The sequence below is a fragment of the Schistocerca cancellata genome, chromosome 6, assembly GCF_023864275.1.
Source record: "Schistocerca cancellata isolate TAMUIC-IGC-003103 chromosome 6, iqSchCanc2.1, whole genome shotgun sequence".
Taxonomy (NCBI): domain Eukaryota; kingdom Metazoa; phylum Arthropoda; class Insecta; order Orthoptera; family Acrididae; genus Schistocerca; species Schistocerca cancellata.
In genome coordinates this window covers 608,397,026-608,417,023 of record NC_064631.1, presented here as the reverse complement: position 1 = coordinate 608,417,023, position 19,998 = coordinate 608,397,026, and the positions used below count along the sequence as shown (strand labels likewise).

General features: G+C 37.8%; 1 protein-coding gene across 2 annotated transcripts in view; it reads right to left on the bottom strand.

Annotated features, from left to right (window-relative positions):
- The window catches only part of LOC126088151 (pyruvate dehydrogenase phosphatase regulatory subunit, mitochondrial-like), a 199,290-nt gene that overhangs the window by 168,870 nt on the left and 10,422 nt on the right, over positions 1-19,998 (bottom strand). For both annotated transcript variants that reach the window (XR_007519946.1, XM_049906267.1), the window contains exons 2-3: positions 5,575-5,888; positions 5,365-5,492 (exon numbers count right to left, since the gene is read on the bottom strand). Coding sequence is in view for 1 of the 2 variants with exons in the window: in XM_049906267.1 (XP_049762224.1) it covers positions 5,365-5,492; positions 5,575-5,870 (424 nt within the window). In the remaining variant the exon portion in view is untranslated. The remainder of the gene's footprint in view (positions 1-5,364; positions 5,493-5,574; positions 5,889-19,998) is intronic.

Genomic DNA, 19,998 nt, shown 5'->3' with positions numbered 1-19,998 from the left:
CAGAAGACGATGGCAACGCTGCCGCCTGCAGTCGGTGCGTTGCGGAACGCAGCGACAGACGAGCTATGCAGTTGCCGGGAACAACTGCGTGAGGCGAGATGTCTGCTAACACCACCGCTGTTATTACACTGTTGTTGGAAGAGGAAGACGATGCCATTTTATTGTTGCATTCCAGGAAAAGATGAAAGCCGGTAATGCCTTTATATAAAAGTAGAACTGCAGAAGGTAGTTACACAGCACTGATAAAGAGACATTTGTTAGGTAATGAAAATATCTTCAGGAGCTACTGTCGTTTAAACAAAAGACAGTTTAATTTCGTGCTCAGTTTTATTAAAGATGACATAATGCAACAGCGCCTAAGAAACACAGTAAGTGCAGAAGAAAAATTATATTTGACGCTGAGGTAAGTCCACAAAATGTTATACATTATTAGATTGAGCTGCAGTTCCAAGACTTTGTGAGAGAGTTGTGGAGGTTGAAGGGCTGCTGTTATCACTTGGCTGATGTGTGTTGCACTGTACAGCCATAATTTCATAATCAGAAATGATCATACTAATTTTTCTTTTAGCTTCTGCCTAATAAACTGGAGGTAAACACCTTACAACTGTGCTGATGTGACAGAAAAATAAGTCAATATCATCATCTTTGTGTTCCGTAAACGTTTTTAGTAAATTTTGCCTAATTTCGTCCCTTTCTTTCCACATATGTAATATTGTATCATCATTACTATGAACTTTACTGCATTTTCTTTTCCGTGCTGGCACATAACGTTCATCATTTATTACCACAGATGTTTCATCACAATTTCCTATTGTATGTGTTTCTGCCATATATTCTTCCTGTGATGTTGAAAGGTCCAGTTGACGAGTTCGATCTCCACTGTCTTCTTGGCTTTGTTGTATTGTTGTCTGTGATGATGTCAATGTAATATTTATTCCTCCAGATCTGTGTTGTGCAACATTGTCAAGGAACGATAGCTGTTTGTGTCCTTTGTTTTTGAATTTTTTGAAGCAGCAGAGTCCGTTCCTGATTTGTTTTTCTTCTTGAACCTCTGGTAACCGTCCCTTAAAAGTTTCCACTTCTTCTTACAGTCATCACCTGTAAATGGTAATTATATTAGCTGTATGTTTTCGTTTGTTTCAGATTCTTGGCCACAGGCGAAAGTTACCGGTCTTTATCATTTGCCTATCGTATATCACCATCTCACATATCAAGAGTTGTTAAAAAATTTTTGAAGATATTAAGAATAAGGCTGCTGCCCATGTTGATGCCACCTTCTACTGAATCAGATTTCAGATGTATTGAAGAAGAATTTTGGCTTAAATGCAATATACCTAATCGTGTAGGAGCTATAGATGGAAAACATGTTCGCATAAGGGCACCAGAGAAAAGTGGATCTCTGTTTTTTAATTACAAAGATTTTTTTTCAATTGTTCTGCTGGCTATTGTGGACGCAAATTGTAAATTCATTACCGTTGATGTCGGCGCTTACGGAAGAGAGTCTGATAACGGTATCTTTCAGAAATCGGCTATGGGCAAGAAAAGAGCCGCAAAGGAGTTTAATATACCCCCACCAAAATGTTTGCCAGGCACAAATGAGGGTATATTCAGCCAGTAGAAGCAGTCTCCGGTCGGTATGTGGTTCGGCGGCAGCGGCACTACTGGTCCCTGACCGGATGTGCGGTCTGTCGCCGAAGCAGGTATACGGCGGCAGACGACGCTGCCGCCGCATTCAGCATGCCTCACATTGCAAACAATGGCAACCAGTGGTGCCGCCTGCAGTCGGTCGGTGCAGTCTGCAGTCTGCGGTCGTGTTCGGAATCGCACCTTAAAGGACACCAAGGGTAAATCTGGAGAGAGAATTAAAGTTCAGGGAGAAGAAACAAAAACTTTGAGTAATAGATGAGTTCTCCTACCTGGAAAGAAAAATAACTGATGATGGCCAAAGTAGAGAGGATATTTGCTATAGCATGAAAAGTATTGCTGAAAAAGCAGAATATAAATTTAAATGTTAAGACTTTTTTCTGAATGTATTTGGCTGGAGTGTAGCCTTTTATGTAAGTGAAATGTGGAAAGTAAGCAGTTCACACAAGAACATAACTGAAGCTTTTGAAATGTTGTGTTACAGAAGACTGCTGAAGATTAGAGCAATAGATTGAGTAACTAATGAGTAGGTACTGATACAAATTGGAAAAAAAGAAATTTATAGCACAACTTGATTAAAAGAAAGGATCAGTTGATAGGACATATCTTGAGGTATGAAGGAATCGTCAATTTGGTAACGGAGAGAAGTGTGGGGCATAAAAGTTGTAGATGGAGACCAAGAGATGCGTACAGTAAGCAGGTTCAGTTCATTAGTAGTTATTCAGAGATACAAAGGATAGAGTAGTGTGGAGAGCTGCAACAAATCAGTCTTCAGACTGAAGAACACAGCAACACACAGCTTGTAATGATAATAGCTTTTAAGATAGTGGAATTATTTATAAGCCTCTTTAATGCAAGCAGTGACTATATAACTAATCCATAAGACAGTATTAATGAAACACTTCACCTATTGTTGATAGTTACAATAATGTCAACATGCAAGTGTGAGAACCAAAATATTTTGTGTTACATTTTTGCGAATTATACAGTGACTAAGCAGACTTTGTGTAAAAACCTTATCAAGCTTATTTTAAAATGAAACTTGGTGACCAGCACAAGGGATAGCACCAGAGACAGTTAGCCACTATCATGTGGAAAGATTACGATTGTGGATGAAAGGAAAGAAAAACATGCATCCCATTTGTGATTCCAGTGCTGTGGAGAGAGCCTAAAAATCATCTTAATGACTGTTACTACTGCTTAGTTAATGTTGAGGGCTGCAGTTCAAAAAATAAGAGACAAATTGTGTATCCAAGCATTGATTCAGTCATTAGGCCAGTTTGCACATGGAGAAGATCTGATTGCTCCTCTTGCTCCAGCTGTTGTACAGAACATGGCAGAAGATGATGATGAAAATGAAGTTGATGGAGTTACCAAAGACGATAGTGACGTCCAACAGTCTGAATGCGACTTTACTCCATAATTGTTCTCTGAGTGGACTTAATGCTCTCATATAAGATTTGAATTTGCCTAAGAAATCTGCATAACTACTTGGCTCCTGGTTAAAAAGTAAGAATCTTCTGGAAGCAGGGACACATTACTCATGGTACATATATAGAGAGGAAGAATTAGTTCCTTTATTCTCACTGAATGAGTCCTCAGTTTACTGCAATAACATAAAAGAGTTAATGCACTTCTATGGCATTGGAACATTATCCTACACAGTGGGAACTTTCCTAGACTTGTCACTGAGGAGCCTGAAAGATATGTTACTGCATAAAGATGTATGGGTCCAGTCTTGTGGCCATTCATTTCAAATGAAAGTGACATATGAGAACATGAAGATATTATTCACAAGTATCCAGTACGAGGAACACACTTGGCTTATCTGTCATGACTTCAAAGTTATCAGAATACTACTGGGACAACAAGCTGGATTCACAAAAATATCTTGCTTTCTATGTGAATGATACAGTCGGTTAGGCAGAGACATTAGAATGTGAAAGTTTGGTCAGGGGGGAGAAACTTTCTGCCTGTAACTAAAAATATCCTGCATGAACTGCCTGTAGAAAAAAAAAAGAAAGAAAGAAAAAAAAATTATTAAATCGGGCTTGATGAAGTAATTTGTAAAGGCTCTACCCCAGTATGGACCCTGCATCAAGTACCTTTCCAAGAAATTTCCCTTCACCACATGAGACAAATTGAAAGCTGGAATTCTTTTTTAGTCCTAAAATAAAGAAATTGATAAAGGATGAAGATTCTGAGAAGACAATGAAGAAAAGAGAAAGAGGTGCATGACTGCCTTCCCAATCAGTTACTGAGGACTTCCTGTGGAATAACGAAGATACTAATTACAAGGCCATTGTTGAAAATTGTTGCAAAATTCCAAGAAGATGGGTTGTTAAATGAGTGTGGACGTTCACTTTCTACACTCACGTATCGACTACTTTCCGGAAATTTGGGACATGATATTGAAAAGCAGAGAGAATGTTTTCACCAAGACATTAAGAGGTGGCACTGGACAGCAGCTATGATGACCAATTACTGTTGGATGTTGATGAGGGACAGTCATCATGTACAACAATCTACAAGGAAGTCACAGAAAAGAAATTTTAAAAATTTATGGAACGCTGTTGACTTTTGTTTTTATAGAAGGTAGTCACAAAACAAATTAGGGGTGTTCTGAGGAGTATTTTTTAAAAGTGTTTTGATTAAAAAGTCACCTTGTGTGAAATGGTGTTAGAATATATTTGTGAACTCAGAAGTGAAAATAACATCTAAACATTACTTCTTATTTTGAGCAAAAACCTGATATGATAGACAAAAACAGTAATTATTTCTAGAATCAGTATAAAAATTGACTGAAGAACACCAACTTTCAAACAAATCTTCTGAGAAAAAGTTTTAAAATAGAGACTAGTGTAATTTACAACATAAGGTATAACATCAATTCAGGACCATCAGAAGCATCAAGTTTGTAAGACAAGAACTCAAACACAACAAAATAAACGTGCATGGTAATCAGAATGAGATTTTCACTCTACAGCGGAGTGTGCACTGATACGAAACTTCCTGGCAGATTAAAACTGTGTGCTGGACCGAGACTTGAACTCGGGGCCTTTGCCTTTCGCAGCCAAGTGGTAGAGCACTTGCCCGTGAAAGGCAAAGATCCCGAGTTCAAGACTCGGTCCGGCACACAGTTTTAATCTGAAAGGAAGTTTCATATGTGGTAATGGTTACAGGGCAATAAATACATTCTTAGTTATCAAGGCTGTTTGAGACGGTTAACCACAAAATCCCAAATGACAAATATGAAAGGAATATTGAATGATTGGTTATAATTACATTTAACAAACAACAATCAGTTCTTCAACATCACTGTCATGAATTACATGGAGCAATGTGAATTTGAAAAGCAACTAGCAAATTTAGCAGTAGGTCTATCTCACGCCAGTTTATCCAGAAAATAAATTTACAGTTACGTTCACATGTAAACAAAAATATATGAAATAAATGAATAAGTATTACTTTAGGAGTTTATTGTGATTAGCAAGAATATTAAAAAAAAGAAATGTTTACAGCAAGCAGTTGTTTTCTACATGTGATATTCTTTTATATGAAATCTCACACCAGACATAAAATATGATTTTCCATAATTTTGACTTATTTAGTGTTTGATCATGTACAGACACTAGGAAAAAAACTGAGACAAGAAAAATATCTAATGTATTGTGCAAATGCCTGCTGCAGATCTCAGAGTCTGCTGAGGCAGATTATTACCTATATCATATCCCAATTCCTCAAGCTGTCGATATAGTTTAATGCTGTACATAATAAGATGTCTGTCAGCCATAGGTTTAAAAAGGCCCAAGGTGCCAGAGCCAAATGAAGATGTGCCACTTCCAATCCTTTACAACAAAAATTGCATTAATATTTAAATAAAGAACATATAACATATACAAAATGTAAACCATATTTTACATTACTAACCTTTCTTGTTCCAGTACCAATATATCATGCCACCCACTTTGCACAAGATGATATGCTACAGAATTTGCTACTGTTCCAGCACCACATATTACCACTTGAGCTTGTTTAGGAAGAAGAGAATTATTTCCAGTAGATGTTGACCATGACAACTTCTGAGATCTCGGACCATCACTAAAGTATGCAGAACTGTCACCCTGGGGGCCTTGGGTGCTGACATACTTACAAAGCATATGGAGAAATTCATTTTGACAGCTCCATTGTTTTACAAGTACTGCTCTTCCACAAAGAGACAACATTGTGTATGTTCATGAAAACTGGAAAAAGAAACAAGTAAATATAAACACCTCTCTTCATATTTCTATGCTTACTGAGAAAATCACAAAAATATGGAAATTGCTGATATTTCTGTTATCTTACTGTATTTTGATTTAATATATTTCTATTTCATGATACACAACACAAAAAATTTTTGTTCAATATGTTTCAAGTACGATGGTAAGCATTTATAACAACTTAACAAGTCATAGATTTTTGGAAACGTTACATTGATATCATGACACCTGATGCAAAGATAACACCAGTCAATTCCTCGTTGACAGTTACAAGCACCATTAGGATCTAAGAAGCTACAACAAAACCAAACAGTTCAATTTCTGTAGCAAAATCAGAGAGATGAACCTTAGGAGGGTGCAGGACCTACTGGACTGATACTGAATATTTGTCTTTGGTAGTTCAGCATATAGTTTTTCATTTATCAGGATGGGTGACTTTAGAGCACTCTGTTGTGCGTGACCTCAGTAGTTTAGGAATCGTGAGAGAGCAGAATGGGGCATTCTGCGGAACTCACGGAATTTGAATGTGTTCAGGTGATTGGGTGTCAATTGTGTCATATGTCTGTATGTGAGATTTCCACACTCCCAAACATCCCTAGGTCCACTGTTTCCAATGTGATAGTGAAGTGGAAACATGAAAGGAATACATACAGCACAAAAGCATACAAGCCAACTGCATTTGTTGACAGACCCCACTGCCAACAGTTGAAGAGGGTCTTAACCCAAGGATGCCTAAGGGGAGGGAGGGGGGGGGGGATTCGTTGAAGCCACAATTTTTTTATGTCCCCTGCTCTTACCCAAGTAACTTCCATACTACATATTCCCTTTGAGTTATTGTTTGTTGGCTATTTTATGAAATGTTAGTGTCAATATATTTTATAGAAAATTACCGCTTTGAAAGAAAAAATAAATAAACTTATTATGGGTCCAACAACCCCCCCCCCCCTTAGGCTTCCATGCTATAGAAAATTTCCCTTAGTAGAATTTTGTATTTCTCATTTCTACAACAATGCAAGTTAGTTTCTTGTTGGTTGGTATTCTTGATATTCACAACAATCGGTTTACTTTCAGAGGACATGATTGTTGATGTCAGTCAGCTGTTATTTAGCTTGTAAACTAGCAGTGAGTTAGTGCAGTTCCCTACTGTTAACACCCAGACTTAGAAATGGCTAAAAGAATACATGACTCGTCTTTAGAAAGAGTTCTGAATGAAATTTTAGATGCAGATTCTGACTCGAGGAGCGAAAGGGAATATGAGGATGGTGTTATGGAGTATGATTCAGATCGGGAAAGTGATGTGGATGTTAGAGAAGATGAAGATAGTGCAGCTTCAGGCAGTGACCACCAGGATGTTATTGTGGCCAAGTCTGGGAGAAGGTACGTAACCACACAGCCTAGAATTCCTTGGAGGTCTGTTGCTTATATAGCAAGAGAGCAGGCAGGAGTAACTCCAGCTGGTGTTTGCCATTCACCTGGAGAAGCCTTGAAGTTACTTCTTACACCTGACATCATGGATGTTATAGTAAAACATTCAAATCAAGAGGCAGTTAGGCGAAATGTTACTTTGACTAATGAGAAAGAATTGTATGCCTTTATAGGAGTCCTGATACTTACGGGGGCAAATAAGGACAATTCTGTCAGTGTACATGATCTTTGGTCAGACCTAATGGGTCAGCCAGTTTACAAGGGTATTACGGAAAGAGATCGTTTCAAGGAACTTATTGCAATCATAAGGTTTAATGACAAAAGTACCAGCTAAGAAGGGAAGCAGACAAGTTCACAGCAATCTGTCATGTTTTCAAGTATAAACCAGGGGTCCACCTCGCCATTGATGAGATGCTCAGCTTGTTTAGAGGGCGCTGCCCCTTCAAAGTATTTATGAAGGATAAACCAGGCAAGTATGGCATCCTTATACGCAGTCCGATGCAGTTGACAGATATGTCTTGAATATGGAACCCTATGCAGGTAATGTTCAGAATTTGTCGAAAGAAGAACGGGGTTCAGCAGCTGTCATCAAACGTCTGGTAGCACCTGTGAAAAATACTGATCAAAATATTATTACAGACCGATACTACACATCGGTGGATTTGGCGGAAGAGTTTTACCAAGACTACAAAGTTACTACAGTAGGAACTCTCCAGTCAAACAGGAAGCATATTCCAGACATAATAAAGAACACGTCAAATTGAGAGCTATATTCATCAATGTTCTTGTTCACAGACCCATCAACAGGTAGGCCTCCAGTAACTTTGGTGTCCTACATAGCAAAAACGAAACCACTGTTGGAGGAGAGAAGAATAAAACCAAGAGAAATGCATATTATAATTCCACTAAAGTTGGAATTGATACCATTGATCAAATGGTGCGTATGTACACCTGCAAGAGGGGAACAAAGAGATGGCTTCTATCTGTATTTTACTCTCTCATCAACATTTGTGCTATCAATGTAACCACCATATTCATTCAGCAACATCCAAGATGGAATGAAAAGAAACACAACAAATAGAAACTTTATCTTCTGCAAGCTGGGATGGAACTAGTGAAATTGCAGGTAGAAGGAAGAAGTGCCAATGCAAGAGGGTTATCTAACCAAATTGTTCAATCAATGGAAACTATTCTACAAAAGAAAATCAAAGAAGTAACAACAGAAGCACGTCAGCCTCCTGCAGGGAAAGGTTGGTGCCATATTTGTGTAAAGCTAAAAGAAAGCAGCAGAACTACAACAATCTAAGTCAACCAAAACAGTATTGTGGACAGTGTCATAAACATGTGTGTAACACACATTCAGAAAAAATTGTGAAGTGTGTCTCTTGCCTTGAAGTTGAGGACTCAGAGTAGTCTCTTGTATGTGAACACATCCGTATTTTGTATTGTAATATGTCAAATTTTTATTAACTCAATCCAATATTTATAACAATTAACAACATTTATAAACCGATGGGTTAGTTAAAATACATAGACCATTTTGAAAGTTGTAATTTTTCATCAGTAAACTTATTTAATAAATACCTGTGGGCTCGCCGAACCGCCCCCCCCCCCCCCCTCCCCTTAGGCATCTAAGTTAGAAAAAAAGGCTTGGGCATGCTAGGGTTAATGTGTAATAGGCAGACATCTATCCAGACTATCACACAGGAATTCCAAACTGCATCAGGATCCACCGCAAGTACTATGACAGGTAGATGGGAGGTGAGAAAACTTGGATTTCATGGTCGAGGGCTGCTCATAAGTCACACATCACACCGGTAAATGGCAAACACCGCCTCGCTTGGTGTAAGGAGCGTAAACATTGGACAAATGAACTGTGGACAAACGTTGTGTGAAGTGACGAATCATGGTACACAATGTGGTGATCTGATGGCAGGGTGTGGATATGGCAAATGCCCAGTGAATGTCATCTGCCAGCGTGTGTAGTACCACCAGTAAAATTCAGAGGTGTTGGTGGTGGTGTTATGGTGTGGTCAGTTTTCTCATGGAGGGGGGCTTGCAAAAAAATGGCTCTGAGCACTATGTGACTTAACTTCTGAGGTCATCAGTCGCCTAGAACTTAGAACTAATTAAACCTAACTAACATAAGGACATCACACACATCCATGCCCGAGGCAGGATTCGAACCTGAGACCGGAGCAGGGGGGGCTTGCACCCCTTATTGTTTTGCGTGACACTATCTCATAATGCATGGCCTGTGGTGGAGTGGTTACATGACAATAACATCCATGTAATGGACTGGCCTGCACAGAATCCTGGCCTGACCCATAAAGAACACCTTTGGGATGTTTTGGACGCTGACTTCATGCCAGGCCTCACCGACTGGCATCAATAGCTCTCCTCAGTGCAGCATTCCATGAAGAATGGGCTGCCATTGCCCAAGAAACCTTCCAGAACCTGATAGAACATGTGCCTGCGAGACTGGAAGTTGTCATCAAGGCTAAGGGAGGGCCAACACCATATTGAATTCCAGCATTACTGATGGAGGGCACCACGAACTTGTAAGTCATTTTCAGCCAGGTGTCCAGATACTTTTGATCACATAGTGTGGCTCTGTAACCATTTGTTTGTCAAGGATGGCCTCAAAATAACTAACAAATGACCAGTATACACTGAAGAGCCAAAGAAATTGGTACACCTGCCCAATATCATGTAGGGCCCCCACAAGCTCCAGAAGTGCTGCAACTTATGTGGCGTGGACTCGACTAATGTCTAAACTAGTGCTGGAGGGAACTGACACCATGAATCCTGCAGGACTGCCGATAAATCCATAAGAGTACGAGTGGGTGGAGATCTCTTCTGAACAGCACATTGCAAGGCATCCCAGATATGCTCAATAATGTTCATGTCTGGGGAGTTTGGTGGCAAGCGGAAGTGTTTAGACTCAGAAGAGTGTTCCTGGAGCCACTCTGTAGCAATTATGAATGTGTGGGGTGTCGCATTGTCATGCTGGAATTGCCCAACTTCATCAGAATGCACAACGGATATGAATGGATGCAGGTGGTCAGACAGGATGCTTACATACATGTCATCTGTCAGAGTCATATCTAGACATATCAGGGGTCCCATATCACTCCAATTGCACATACCATTGTAAAGCCTCTACCAGCTTGAATAGTCCCCTGATGACATGCAGGGCCCATGGATTCATGAGGTTGTCTTCATACCCATACACATCCATCCACTCGATACAATTTGAAATGAGACTTGTCTGACCAGGCAACATGTTTCCAGCCATCTACAGTCCAATGTCAGTGTTGATGGGCCCAGGCGAGGCATAAAGCTTTGCGTTGTATAGTCATCAAGGGTACACTAGTAGGCCTTCAGCTCTAAAAGCACATATCAATGATGTTTCATTGAATGGTTCGCACACTGACATCTGTAGATGGCCTAGCATCGAAATCTGCAGCAACTTGCGGAAGTGTTGCACATCTGTCATGTTGAATGATTCTCTTCAGTCATCGTTGGTCCCGTTCTTGCAGGATATATTTCCAGCCACAGCGATGTTGGAGATTTGATGTTTTATCGGATCCCTGATATTCATGATACACACATGAAACGGTCGTACAGAAAAACCCCACTTCATCATCTGAGATGCTGTGTCCCATCGCTCATGTGCCAACTATAATACCACATTCAAATTCACTCAGTTCTTGATAACCAGCCATTGTAGGAGCAGTAACTGATCTAACAACTGCACCAGATACTCGTTGCCTTATACAGGTGTTGCTGACTGCAGCACCATATTCTGCCTGTTTTACATGTCTCTGTATTTGACTGCACTTGTCTACACCAGTTTCTTTGGTGCTTCAGTGTATTTTGTGCAATTTTCCAATCAACAAATAATAGCAGTGAAAACAGTAGTTAGTTAGTTCATGTTCCATAGATAATTCACATGATAAATGGTTATATTGTGAACAAGTCATTTCATATTCACATCACAAATTAATTTGTAACAATGGCTACATGTTGAAAATTTAGAAGATTTTTATTTTGTCTTTATTTTCAATAAAAAACACACTGCTGTGAGTTAGTAAGTCCTGTCCATCACCTTTTATACATTACAATTATAATAACTCTACTGTGGAATAGGAGTAGTTCTTAACAAGTTATTAATAATAAACTTTTTAAGTTTGTTTTCAAATTTTACTTTGTTTTCTGTCTGATATTTTATATCACTGGGTAAGTGATCAAAGATTTTTGTTGTAGCATTGTGCATCCTTTTTTGTGCTAAGGACAACTTCAATGTGGTGTAATGACGGTCAGTTTTTCCTTCTGGTACTGTAATAATGCACATCATTGTTTCTTTTGAATTGCAATGGGTTATTTGCAACAAATTTCATGAGGAAATAAACATACTGTGAAGCAGTAGTCAAAAAGCCCAGCTCCTTAAGCAGATGTCTTCCAGATGATTGTGGGTGAGCACCACATATTATGTTTATAGCACATTTTGGGCAATGAAGACTCCATATAATATTATTGAGTGAAAATAGGAAGAATATGTCAACTTTTCGTTACCCAAGATTTGCAATGATTCTAAGCGCAAATGTGACGGAACTAAGTCGCTATAGGAGTTCAAAATGTGTCTTTTTCCAGTTATTCTCATCAATATGGACAACTAAAAATTTTGAAGTTACACTATGTCAAGAACAGAATATGTTGTGTCTGTTTAAAATTGAGTGTGTGACCATTCACAGAAACCCAGTCAACAATACTTTTGAGGACACAGTTTACCATTTCTTCTGTTGCTGTATGTATGTCTGGATTGATTACAATACTAGTGTCATTCACAAAAAGAACTAATTTTACTCGTTGTGTATTAGATGGTTAATTGTTTACATGTATGAGGAACAATGGTGGACCTAAGATTGAGCCTTGCGGTACCCCACACATGATTTCACCTCATTAAGAAGAATCTCACCTCATTACAATAGTTGATTTACTAAGTCCAGTTTTCCACATTCTTAGATATGATGCTATCTGTTGGCTAGCTAATCATCAGTTCCACAAAACCTCAGTTAATGCAGGAGCATTCTGTGATTCACACAGTGAAATGCCTTAGATAGGTCACAGAAAATATCAACCAGTGCTATTTTCTTGTTTAATGTTTATAAAATTTGGTGAGTGAATGTGTAAATGGTATTCCCAGTAGAGCGACTCTTCTAAAATTCAGACTGTGATTTACTGATACTATTCTGGAATACATTACTTTCTCAAAAATTGTGGAAAATTAAATCAACAGTGAAACAAGTCAGTAATTATTGATATATTTCCTATCACCTTCTTACAAATGGGTTTAATAATGTCATTTCAAGCTCTATAAAAAGTGCCTTGAGTGAGTGATACATTACATATTTCTGATAAGACAGGACTTATTATATGAGAACAAATCTCTAGTACTCTGTTGGAAACACCATTAAACCCAGATGAGCCTTTATTTTTGAGCGAATATATATTTTCTTAATATCAGAGGAAGAAGTTGGTGATAAATTCACATGATTGAATTTTATGAGTTGCTTTTCAACACACTGCTGTGATTTTTCTCTTGAACTGTTCATCGCTGTATTTTCTACTACATGCATTTAAGAAATTGTTATTAAACACAATTGCTACATGTTATTTGTCATTTACAGCCCCCTACAGATCTCATCTATGTGAACCATAAAGATAACATTAGACTAAATATCACATACCCAGTAGTAATTAAGCGGCTGTACTTGTGTTCAGTGCATGAAATGAAAAAAAAAAAAAAAATATTGTGAGCTAAACAGGAACATGGCTGTCCACAGAAAGCTGATCAAGAAGAAGCAAGATTTCAAAGTTGCCATTTTAGATGTAGTTGATTCAGAGTGTTTAAGAACTGAATTTGATGAGAAGTATACTAAGCATATCATATGTCAAACAACTGATAATTTCAACTCAATATTTGTTGGACGTAGATTATTTTGATACCTGAGAGGTAAGCATACTGCATTAATACATATAAAGTACATCTTTTCTATCAGCAAAATGAATACAGATTTCACCTTCTTGATTTAACAACATAAATTACACTCCCACATAATTAAATCTAATGAGTTAGGAAATAAAGCTAGAAATATTCATGAAAGATATGTTTGATTATATATCAATAATGAGAGCTTAACCCTGAAAATGAAGAAAAAAAAAAAAAAACCAGAAATACGAAAAAAAAGTCTGAAAAATTGAGAAAGTATTGTTGGTTATTAAAAAAAAGCACCAGCAGAAATGTAACTGATCAATACTCTTCAAAGTGGAGGAACAACATATAAACTTTAAAAACAGTTATTCAACTCCGATGCCATCTGTATCATCTTTTTTGCTTACAAAACTTCAGATCACAACATCTAAATGGATTTTTGTTGTTTTCATGCCACTCATTCCTCAGAGTTGAGGGGCATAGTTAAAATTTAATAAACTCAGTTTTCAAAGCTACCTTTTTTTTTTTTTTTTTTTTGTGAAATGTAACTCAGCACAGCACCTGAGAAAGTCCCAAATCTACCTCAAATTTGCTGGTGCAACTGACTTAACGGGCAACAACTGAACTAAGATGGTTATTGTCTTCCTATTTCGACACATTATTGTGCAGTCATGAAAACAGGACTGCTCAATTTGTAATTCTATGACTGCATCTTGATCTGTGTTGCACTCCATCAAGTTTCGGAAGATCCCAATTTCTCGAGTGGATAATTTTCTCATTTTTGTCTGCTCTTCTAGTGCAGAAAATGATATTTTCTCTTTTTGAATGCTGCACTTAGATCCAAAGACAAAGTACTGCAAAAAGCCATGACCAAAGACAAGTAGTAAACTTCTGTTGTGATTCAGTTGGGAAGCTGGAGAAGGGGGGGGGGGGGGGGCAGCATCCTTAATGAAATTGTGGACAGATGTTGAGTAAGTATACTGCAGCAATGCTTATTCTGTGCTGGAAATAGGGGTTAGAATCCACATGCCAGCATGTCAGAATGATTTCCTTCTGCAGCTTGACAAGGTTTCTACAAGGAAGTGGTAGAAAATAGACTGGGGACTATTTTGGCAATGTTCAGTAAATCTTCACATACACAATGGCTACAGGACTGTAGCAAAATCACTGTTGTGAAGAGGAAATGCTATAATTCCCCCTGCTCAGCTCAACAACAAAACAAACATAAGTTATAAAGTCAATGCTTAGCCACAGTATTACCCGTTACACTCAACAACGGTATTCCTATGATGTAGCATAGTCACAGGTAATCCTATTCAGAAACGTACGAGAATTCCATAATAATAAGAAGCCTGCACCAAGATTTCAGGAGGGGACAACTGCTCCTTATTGCTGCCTCCCCTCCCTTGCAGATGCCTATGAATAGGAGTATGTTCTGCTATGTACTTCAAAGTGGGGTGCGGAGTATGAATGTAGAGTATCAATGGTTGAATGGTCAGTATATCTCAATGTACTCTCACCAGTATCTGTATCTATTATAATGGTGCCAAGGGCAGCTGGTTTCTGCATTGTTGGTTACAATGGGATTTCCAGGTGGCTAGTTGTGGGTTGTGGTTCTCTTCTTAAGAACTATGACGTGTGAAGCTGAAGGAAGTCTGATTAGGGTTACAATAACTCCTTTAATGCAGCTTCTTTACAGTAAATGGTCTGGAACAGCAAGTAAAGACGGTGGACAAGGTGAATATCACAGCATTTCCCAGTTTGTGGACCCTTGGCTGCTGACCAAGCACCATGCTGCTGCTGCTGCTGCTGGGTCACTGGATTCTCAGATTCCCTGGTTGGGAGAAGTGTGGTTGATGGCAGATGCTGCGAGAATGTCTGGCTGTGTCACGCTTTAGTGCCCAGTGCTTAGAGGTCTCTTGATATCCTAGTAAGGGCGGGAATGGCTGGACCTCATGTTGCACTCCTGGAATGGTGCAAAAGTGCGGGGTTGTCCTGGAGCCCAGATGCTTTGGTGGCAGGCCGTGGTTCGTGCCCCGTCAGTGGCAGGTGTGTCTGCATCATTGGCATGGCAGTGGGCGGCATAGGATTCATGTCACATAACTACCCAGCTGCTCGAGTCCTGATGGGCTGGTTCAGATGGGCTTAAATGCTGCTGCTTTCAGTAGTCATGGCATTTGTGTGTCATGTCGAATTATCTGTAATGACTGGTTATCATAACCAGCACTGGGTTGGGCTGCAGCTTCCTGGTGAATTGTCGGGTTTCATCAAGCAGAAGGCTGTCAAATGGAAGATGTGGTGTGCCACTCAGCATATGGGTTGCTGACCAGGGCTGACTGTTTCTAGTGTGGCCTGATTACTATCCTGGTGCTCCATCTCCAGCTTCAAGTCCCATTATAATCTTTTCCCTTTACAGTACATACATACTCCACAACCCAACATAACAGTGCATGGTGGAAGGAACCTTGTACCAATGCTAGTCATTCTCTGTCCTCTTCCACTTATGAATGAAGCAAGGGTAAACTGACTGCCTATATGTTTCCAGTTGAGCCCTAATTTCTCTTACATTAGATGTGGCTTTTGTTCCAATTGATCCATAGTGAGGAGATCCTGTGGGTTCTGGAACATTTTGGAAAGCAGGAATACACAATAAATATTTACAGTTCGGCAGCATCATTTGTGTGTGGATGTTAATGGTGACCATTTTGAACACATTACAGTGATATCTTTAGGTTGGACTTTAAGCTACACTTTCACCAAAAATGAGACAACTCCGTCAATTAGTTTGCAAGTTATGAACTTTAAAACAGTGGATACATTTTTTGGACCCCTCTGTATATAAAAACAGTTAGTTTTCAAGTGAAACTGACATCCCTTTTTTATTGTACATAGGCCTTCGGTGAGCACACATGAAGGTGAAAGAGTATGGACAGCATCAAGAAAAATGAAAAATGTAAAATTATGTTCCAGAATGCCCAATAAATTACTAACAAAATAGAACAAGTTGATAAATTTCTATGTGAAAGTAAACCATACATATACCTTGTGGATGAACTTACATGCAAGCATGAAGAGGCTCATAGTTTTAAGTTAAACAATTACAAAATTGTGACCTATATTACAGAAAAATACACATGGGTGGTGGAGCAAGCATTTATGTTAGAAGTAACATTCATTGTTGAAACACTGAGTACGTTGATAATCTTGCAATGGAGATGGGCTTTGAAGCAGCAGCAGTTAAAATGAAGGTACACAAAAGCGGCTTCAAAATTATTGGCCTGTATAAATGACCAAATAGTGATGTAAAAGAATTCTTTTGCCAATTAGAACAACTGCTGGATAAACTATCTACAGACAGAAAAATAGGTTATAACAATAGGAGATGTAAACATAGACTCTTTAAGTTATAATGTACATTATCTTAGATATTCTTACTTGTTGCACTGCTATAACCGTATCAAAATAAATGAGGAACCAACCAGAATAACACCTAACTCACAGTCCTGCACTGACCATGTTGTTGTGAATCTAGATAGGAAATATATAGTGGTAAGAACTATTGAAACAAATCTCTCGGACCATAGAACTCTATCCATAGAGATTAAAACAGACCACAAAATAGTTCTGCATTGTGACCAACTCACTCATAAAAGGAAAGTTAACTAAAAAAATGAAGAAGCGTCTTTCTCAGAGGGACTGGCAAAAGGTACACAGATCACATGATCTAAATGAAAAGTGGGGGCTTTTCCATTAAATATTTAACCATAGTTTTCATCAGGCATGTCAAATATTAAAAAAAAAGAAGTAAGGAAATCAGACCACACAAAGAACATTAAATTTCTTCAAAAAATAGACAAACTAAAAGAAAAAAAAGAAAGAATTATATGTGCTGTTTAGAGATACAAAATTTCATTACTTCATAACAAAGCAAAAAAGCAGCAGAAAAACATACAGGAAATCCCTGAACAGACTAAAAGCACACCATTATTATTATTAACAGATAAGTAAATCCAGTAATGTAAGAAAAACCATCTGGCATATTATAAACAAAGAATGTTAACACAAAGAGGATCTAGTTGCAGCAATATAGCCCTAGAAGAAAATTGAGTATTGTTGAATGAGCCAAAGACAGTAACTGAGGTCTTCACAAAGCATTTTAGTAAGACATGCAGAGAAGAAATTGATGAACCAATATTACAAATAAATGCAGTTAAAATGAGTAATTCATTTTTCCTAAGGAGTATTACAGTATAGGAGGTCATTAAAATAATCCCAAAATACAAAATAAAAACATCTAGTGGCTGGGATGACATATAGTCTACATTGCATAAAGAATGCAAAAATGAATTAATAAAACCAAAAACACATTTATTAAATAGATGAACTTTTAAAACTTACTGAGATACGACCAGTGTATAAAAAAGGGTGCAACTACTGACATAAATAATTACAGGCCAATTTTACTGATGTCAACACGTCGCAAGCTGCCTGAAAGATTTATTCTAGACCAAATGGAATCCTTCTTCTGTAAATACAATCTATTAAACAACTCACAGAATGGGTCCCGAAAAGAACGATCCACAAAAACAGGAGTACCAACTTTTTTCCATGAACTTCTGAACAGACTAGATAGATGAAATAAAGTTACTGGGACTCTTCTAGGTTTGTCTAAAGCATTTTATTCTGTGAAGCATGCAGTACTATTATCCAAGTTAGAAATTTATGGTATAAGAGGAGTAGCACTATAATTCTTAAGTACTTATCTCTGAAATAGAAGACAATACACTAACTAAGTTATAACAACCAAACCAGTAAAATTAGCATACACAACTCCATTGTTAAGATAGAGTCCCACAGGGAAATAAATTTAGGTCATTCTAATTTCTTGTATATATTAATAACATAACACAGCCACAAAACTCAAAACTAGTGAACTATGCTGACGATACATCATTTATTAGCTGTGGCGACAGCAGCTAGCATTCCAAAGTAATACTGAGAACTTCGAAATGATCACAGAATATCTAATAATGAATACAACAGTATTATGAAAAGGAAAGTTGCCACTCACCATATAGTGAAGATGCTGAGTTGCAGATAGGCACAACGAAAAGTACTTTTTGTTGTGCCTATCTGCGATTCGGCAGCTCCACTATATGGTGAGTGGCAACTTTACTTCTCATAATATTGTTACATTGTATTAACCATGAATACACTTACACTGAATAAGAACAAGACCGAAGCAATAAAGTTATCATTAAATTATAACAATACTCATACTAAATCACGATCTACAGTTTAAACATCTGATAAATGTAAGTTTTTAGGCATTTTGATTGTTGAACATCTTATATGAAAAGAGTGTATCAGCTACATCTGTAAAAAGGTTACCAGTAATATTTATTTATTAAAATGTTTTTCAAATATAATATCCCCCCCCCCCCTTTTTCATTAGACAGATATATTACAGTTTAATCCACTCACATTTGCAACATCGGACTGAGGTTTTGTGTGGGGCACCCACAGTCTATATGGATAGGATTTTCAGGCTTCAAAACAGAGCAGTTACGATAATTGCTAATACAAGCAAATGCCAGTCCTGCAGTGACTACTTCAAAAATTATAATTTACTAACTGTGAACTCATTGTATATCCTTAACACTATAACGATTGTTAAAGAGAACAATGAAATAAGTGTAATGGACAGAGACATCCATAACTACAATATATGAACCAGATGAGTCTATCATAGGATCCTAATTAATAAAAGACCTACAGATCACAGTCCTTTCGAAACTGGGAGACAATTCTACAATAAGTTGCCAAATAATATCAAGCAACTCCATGGTAATCTTTTCAAGGGCAAAATGAATCAATTGTTAATTGAAAGATGTTTATGTTCACTTAATAATGAAAACAATCAATTATTGATAAAATTATTTAATTGGATAGATAAAAAATCTACTCTTCAAGCTGTGGCAGAACCACTGTTTATCAACTTAAAAATATTAACTGTTATAAACATGTATATTTACACTGCCCCACTGCATATAAAGAGCAACTTACCAGATTACCAGCATAGAAGAGATGTACACTCTCATGGAACCAGAAATAGTACCCATCTTGACATACCTTGCTACAGGTTATCCAAGTCACTGGACAGCTATGAAGTGGTGGGTATGAAGATGTTTAACAAACTGCCACTAGAACGAGTAGAAGCTCCATCTGATTTATTTAATGACATATTATTCAGTTGATCAGCTGCAAATCCTTGCTACTCACTTCAGGAATTTTATGACTATAAAATATCATAGTGGTACCGGTTTGGAGAGTGCAGCATAATTTCTTTAACTGAGTAATTTATGATGCAATGTTTTCATATTATTTCATTTTAATTATTGTACTTTATGGAAAACCAATAGTGACATACTGATCTTCAACCCATGTATATATGCTGTATAACTTGTATACAGAGGGGTCAAAAAAAATGTGTCCACTGTTTAAAAGTCCATAACTTGCAAACTAATTGACGGAGTTGTCTCATTTTTGGTGAAAGTGTAACTAAAAGTCCAACTTAAAGATATCACTGTAGGTGTTTGACATGGTCACCATCAACATCCACACACAAACAATGCCGCCGAACTGCAGCACGAACTACTGACTGCAAGG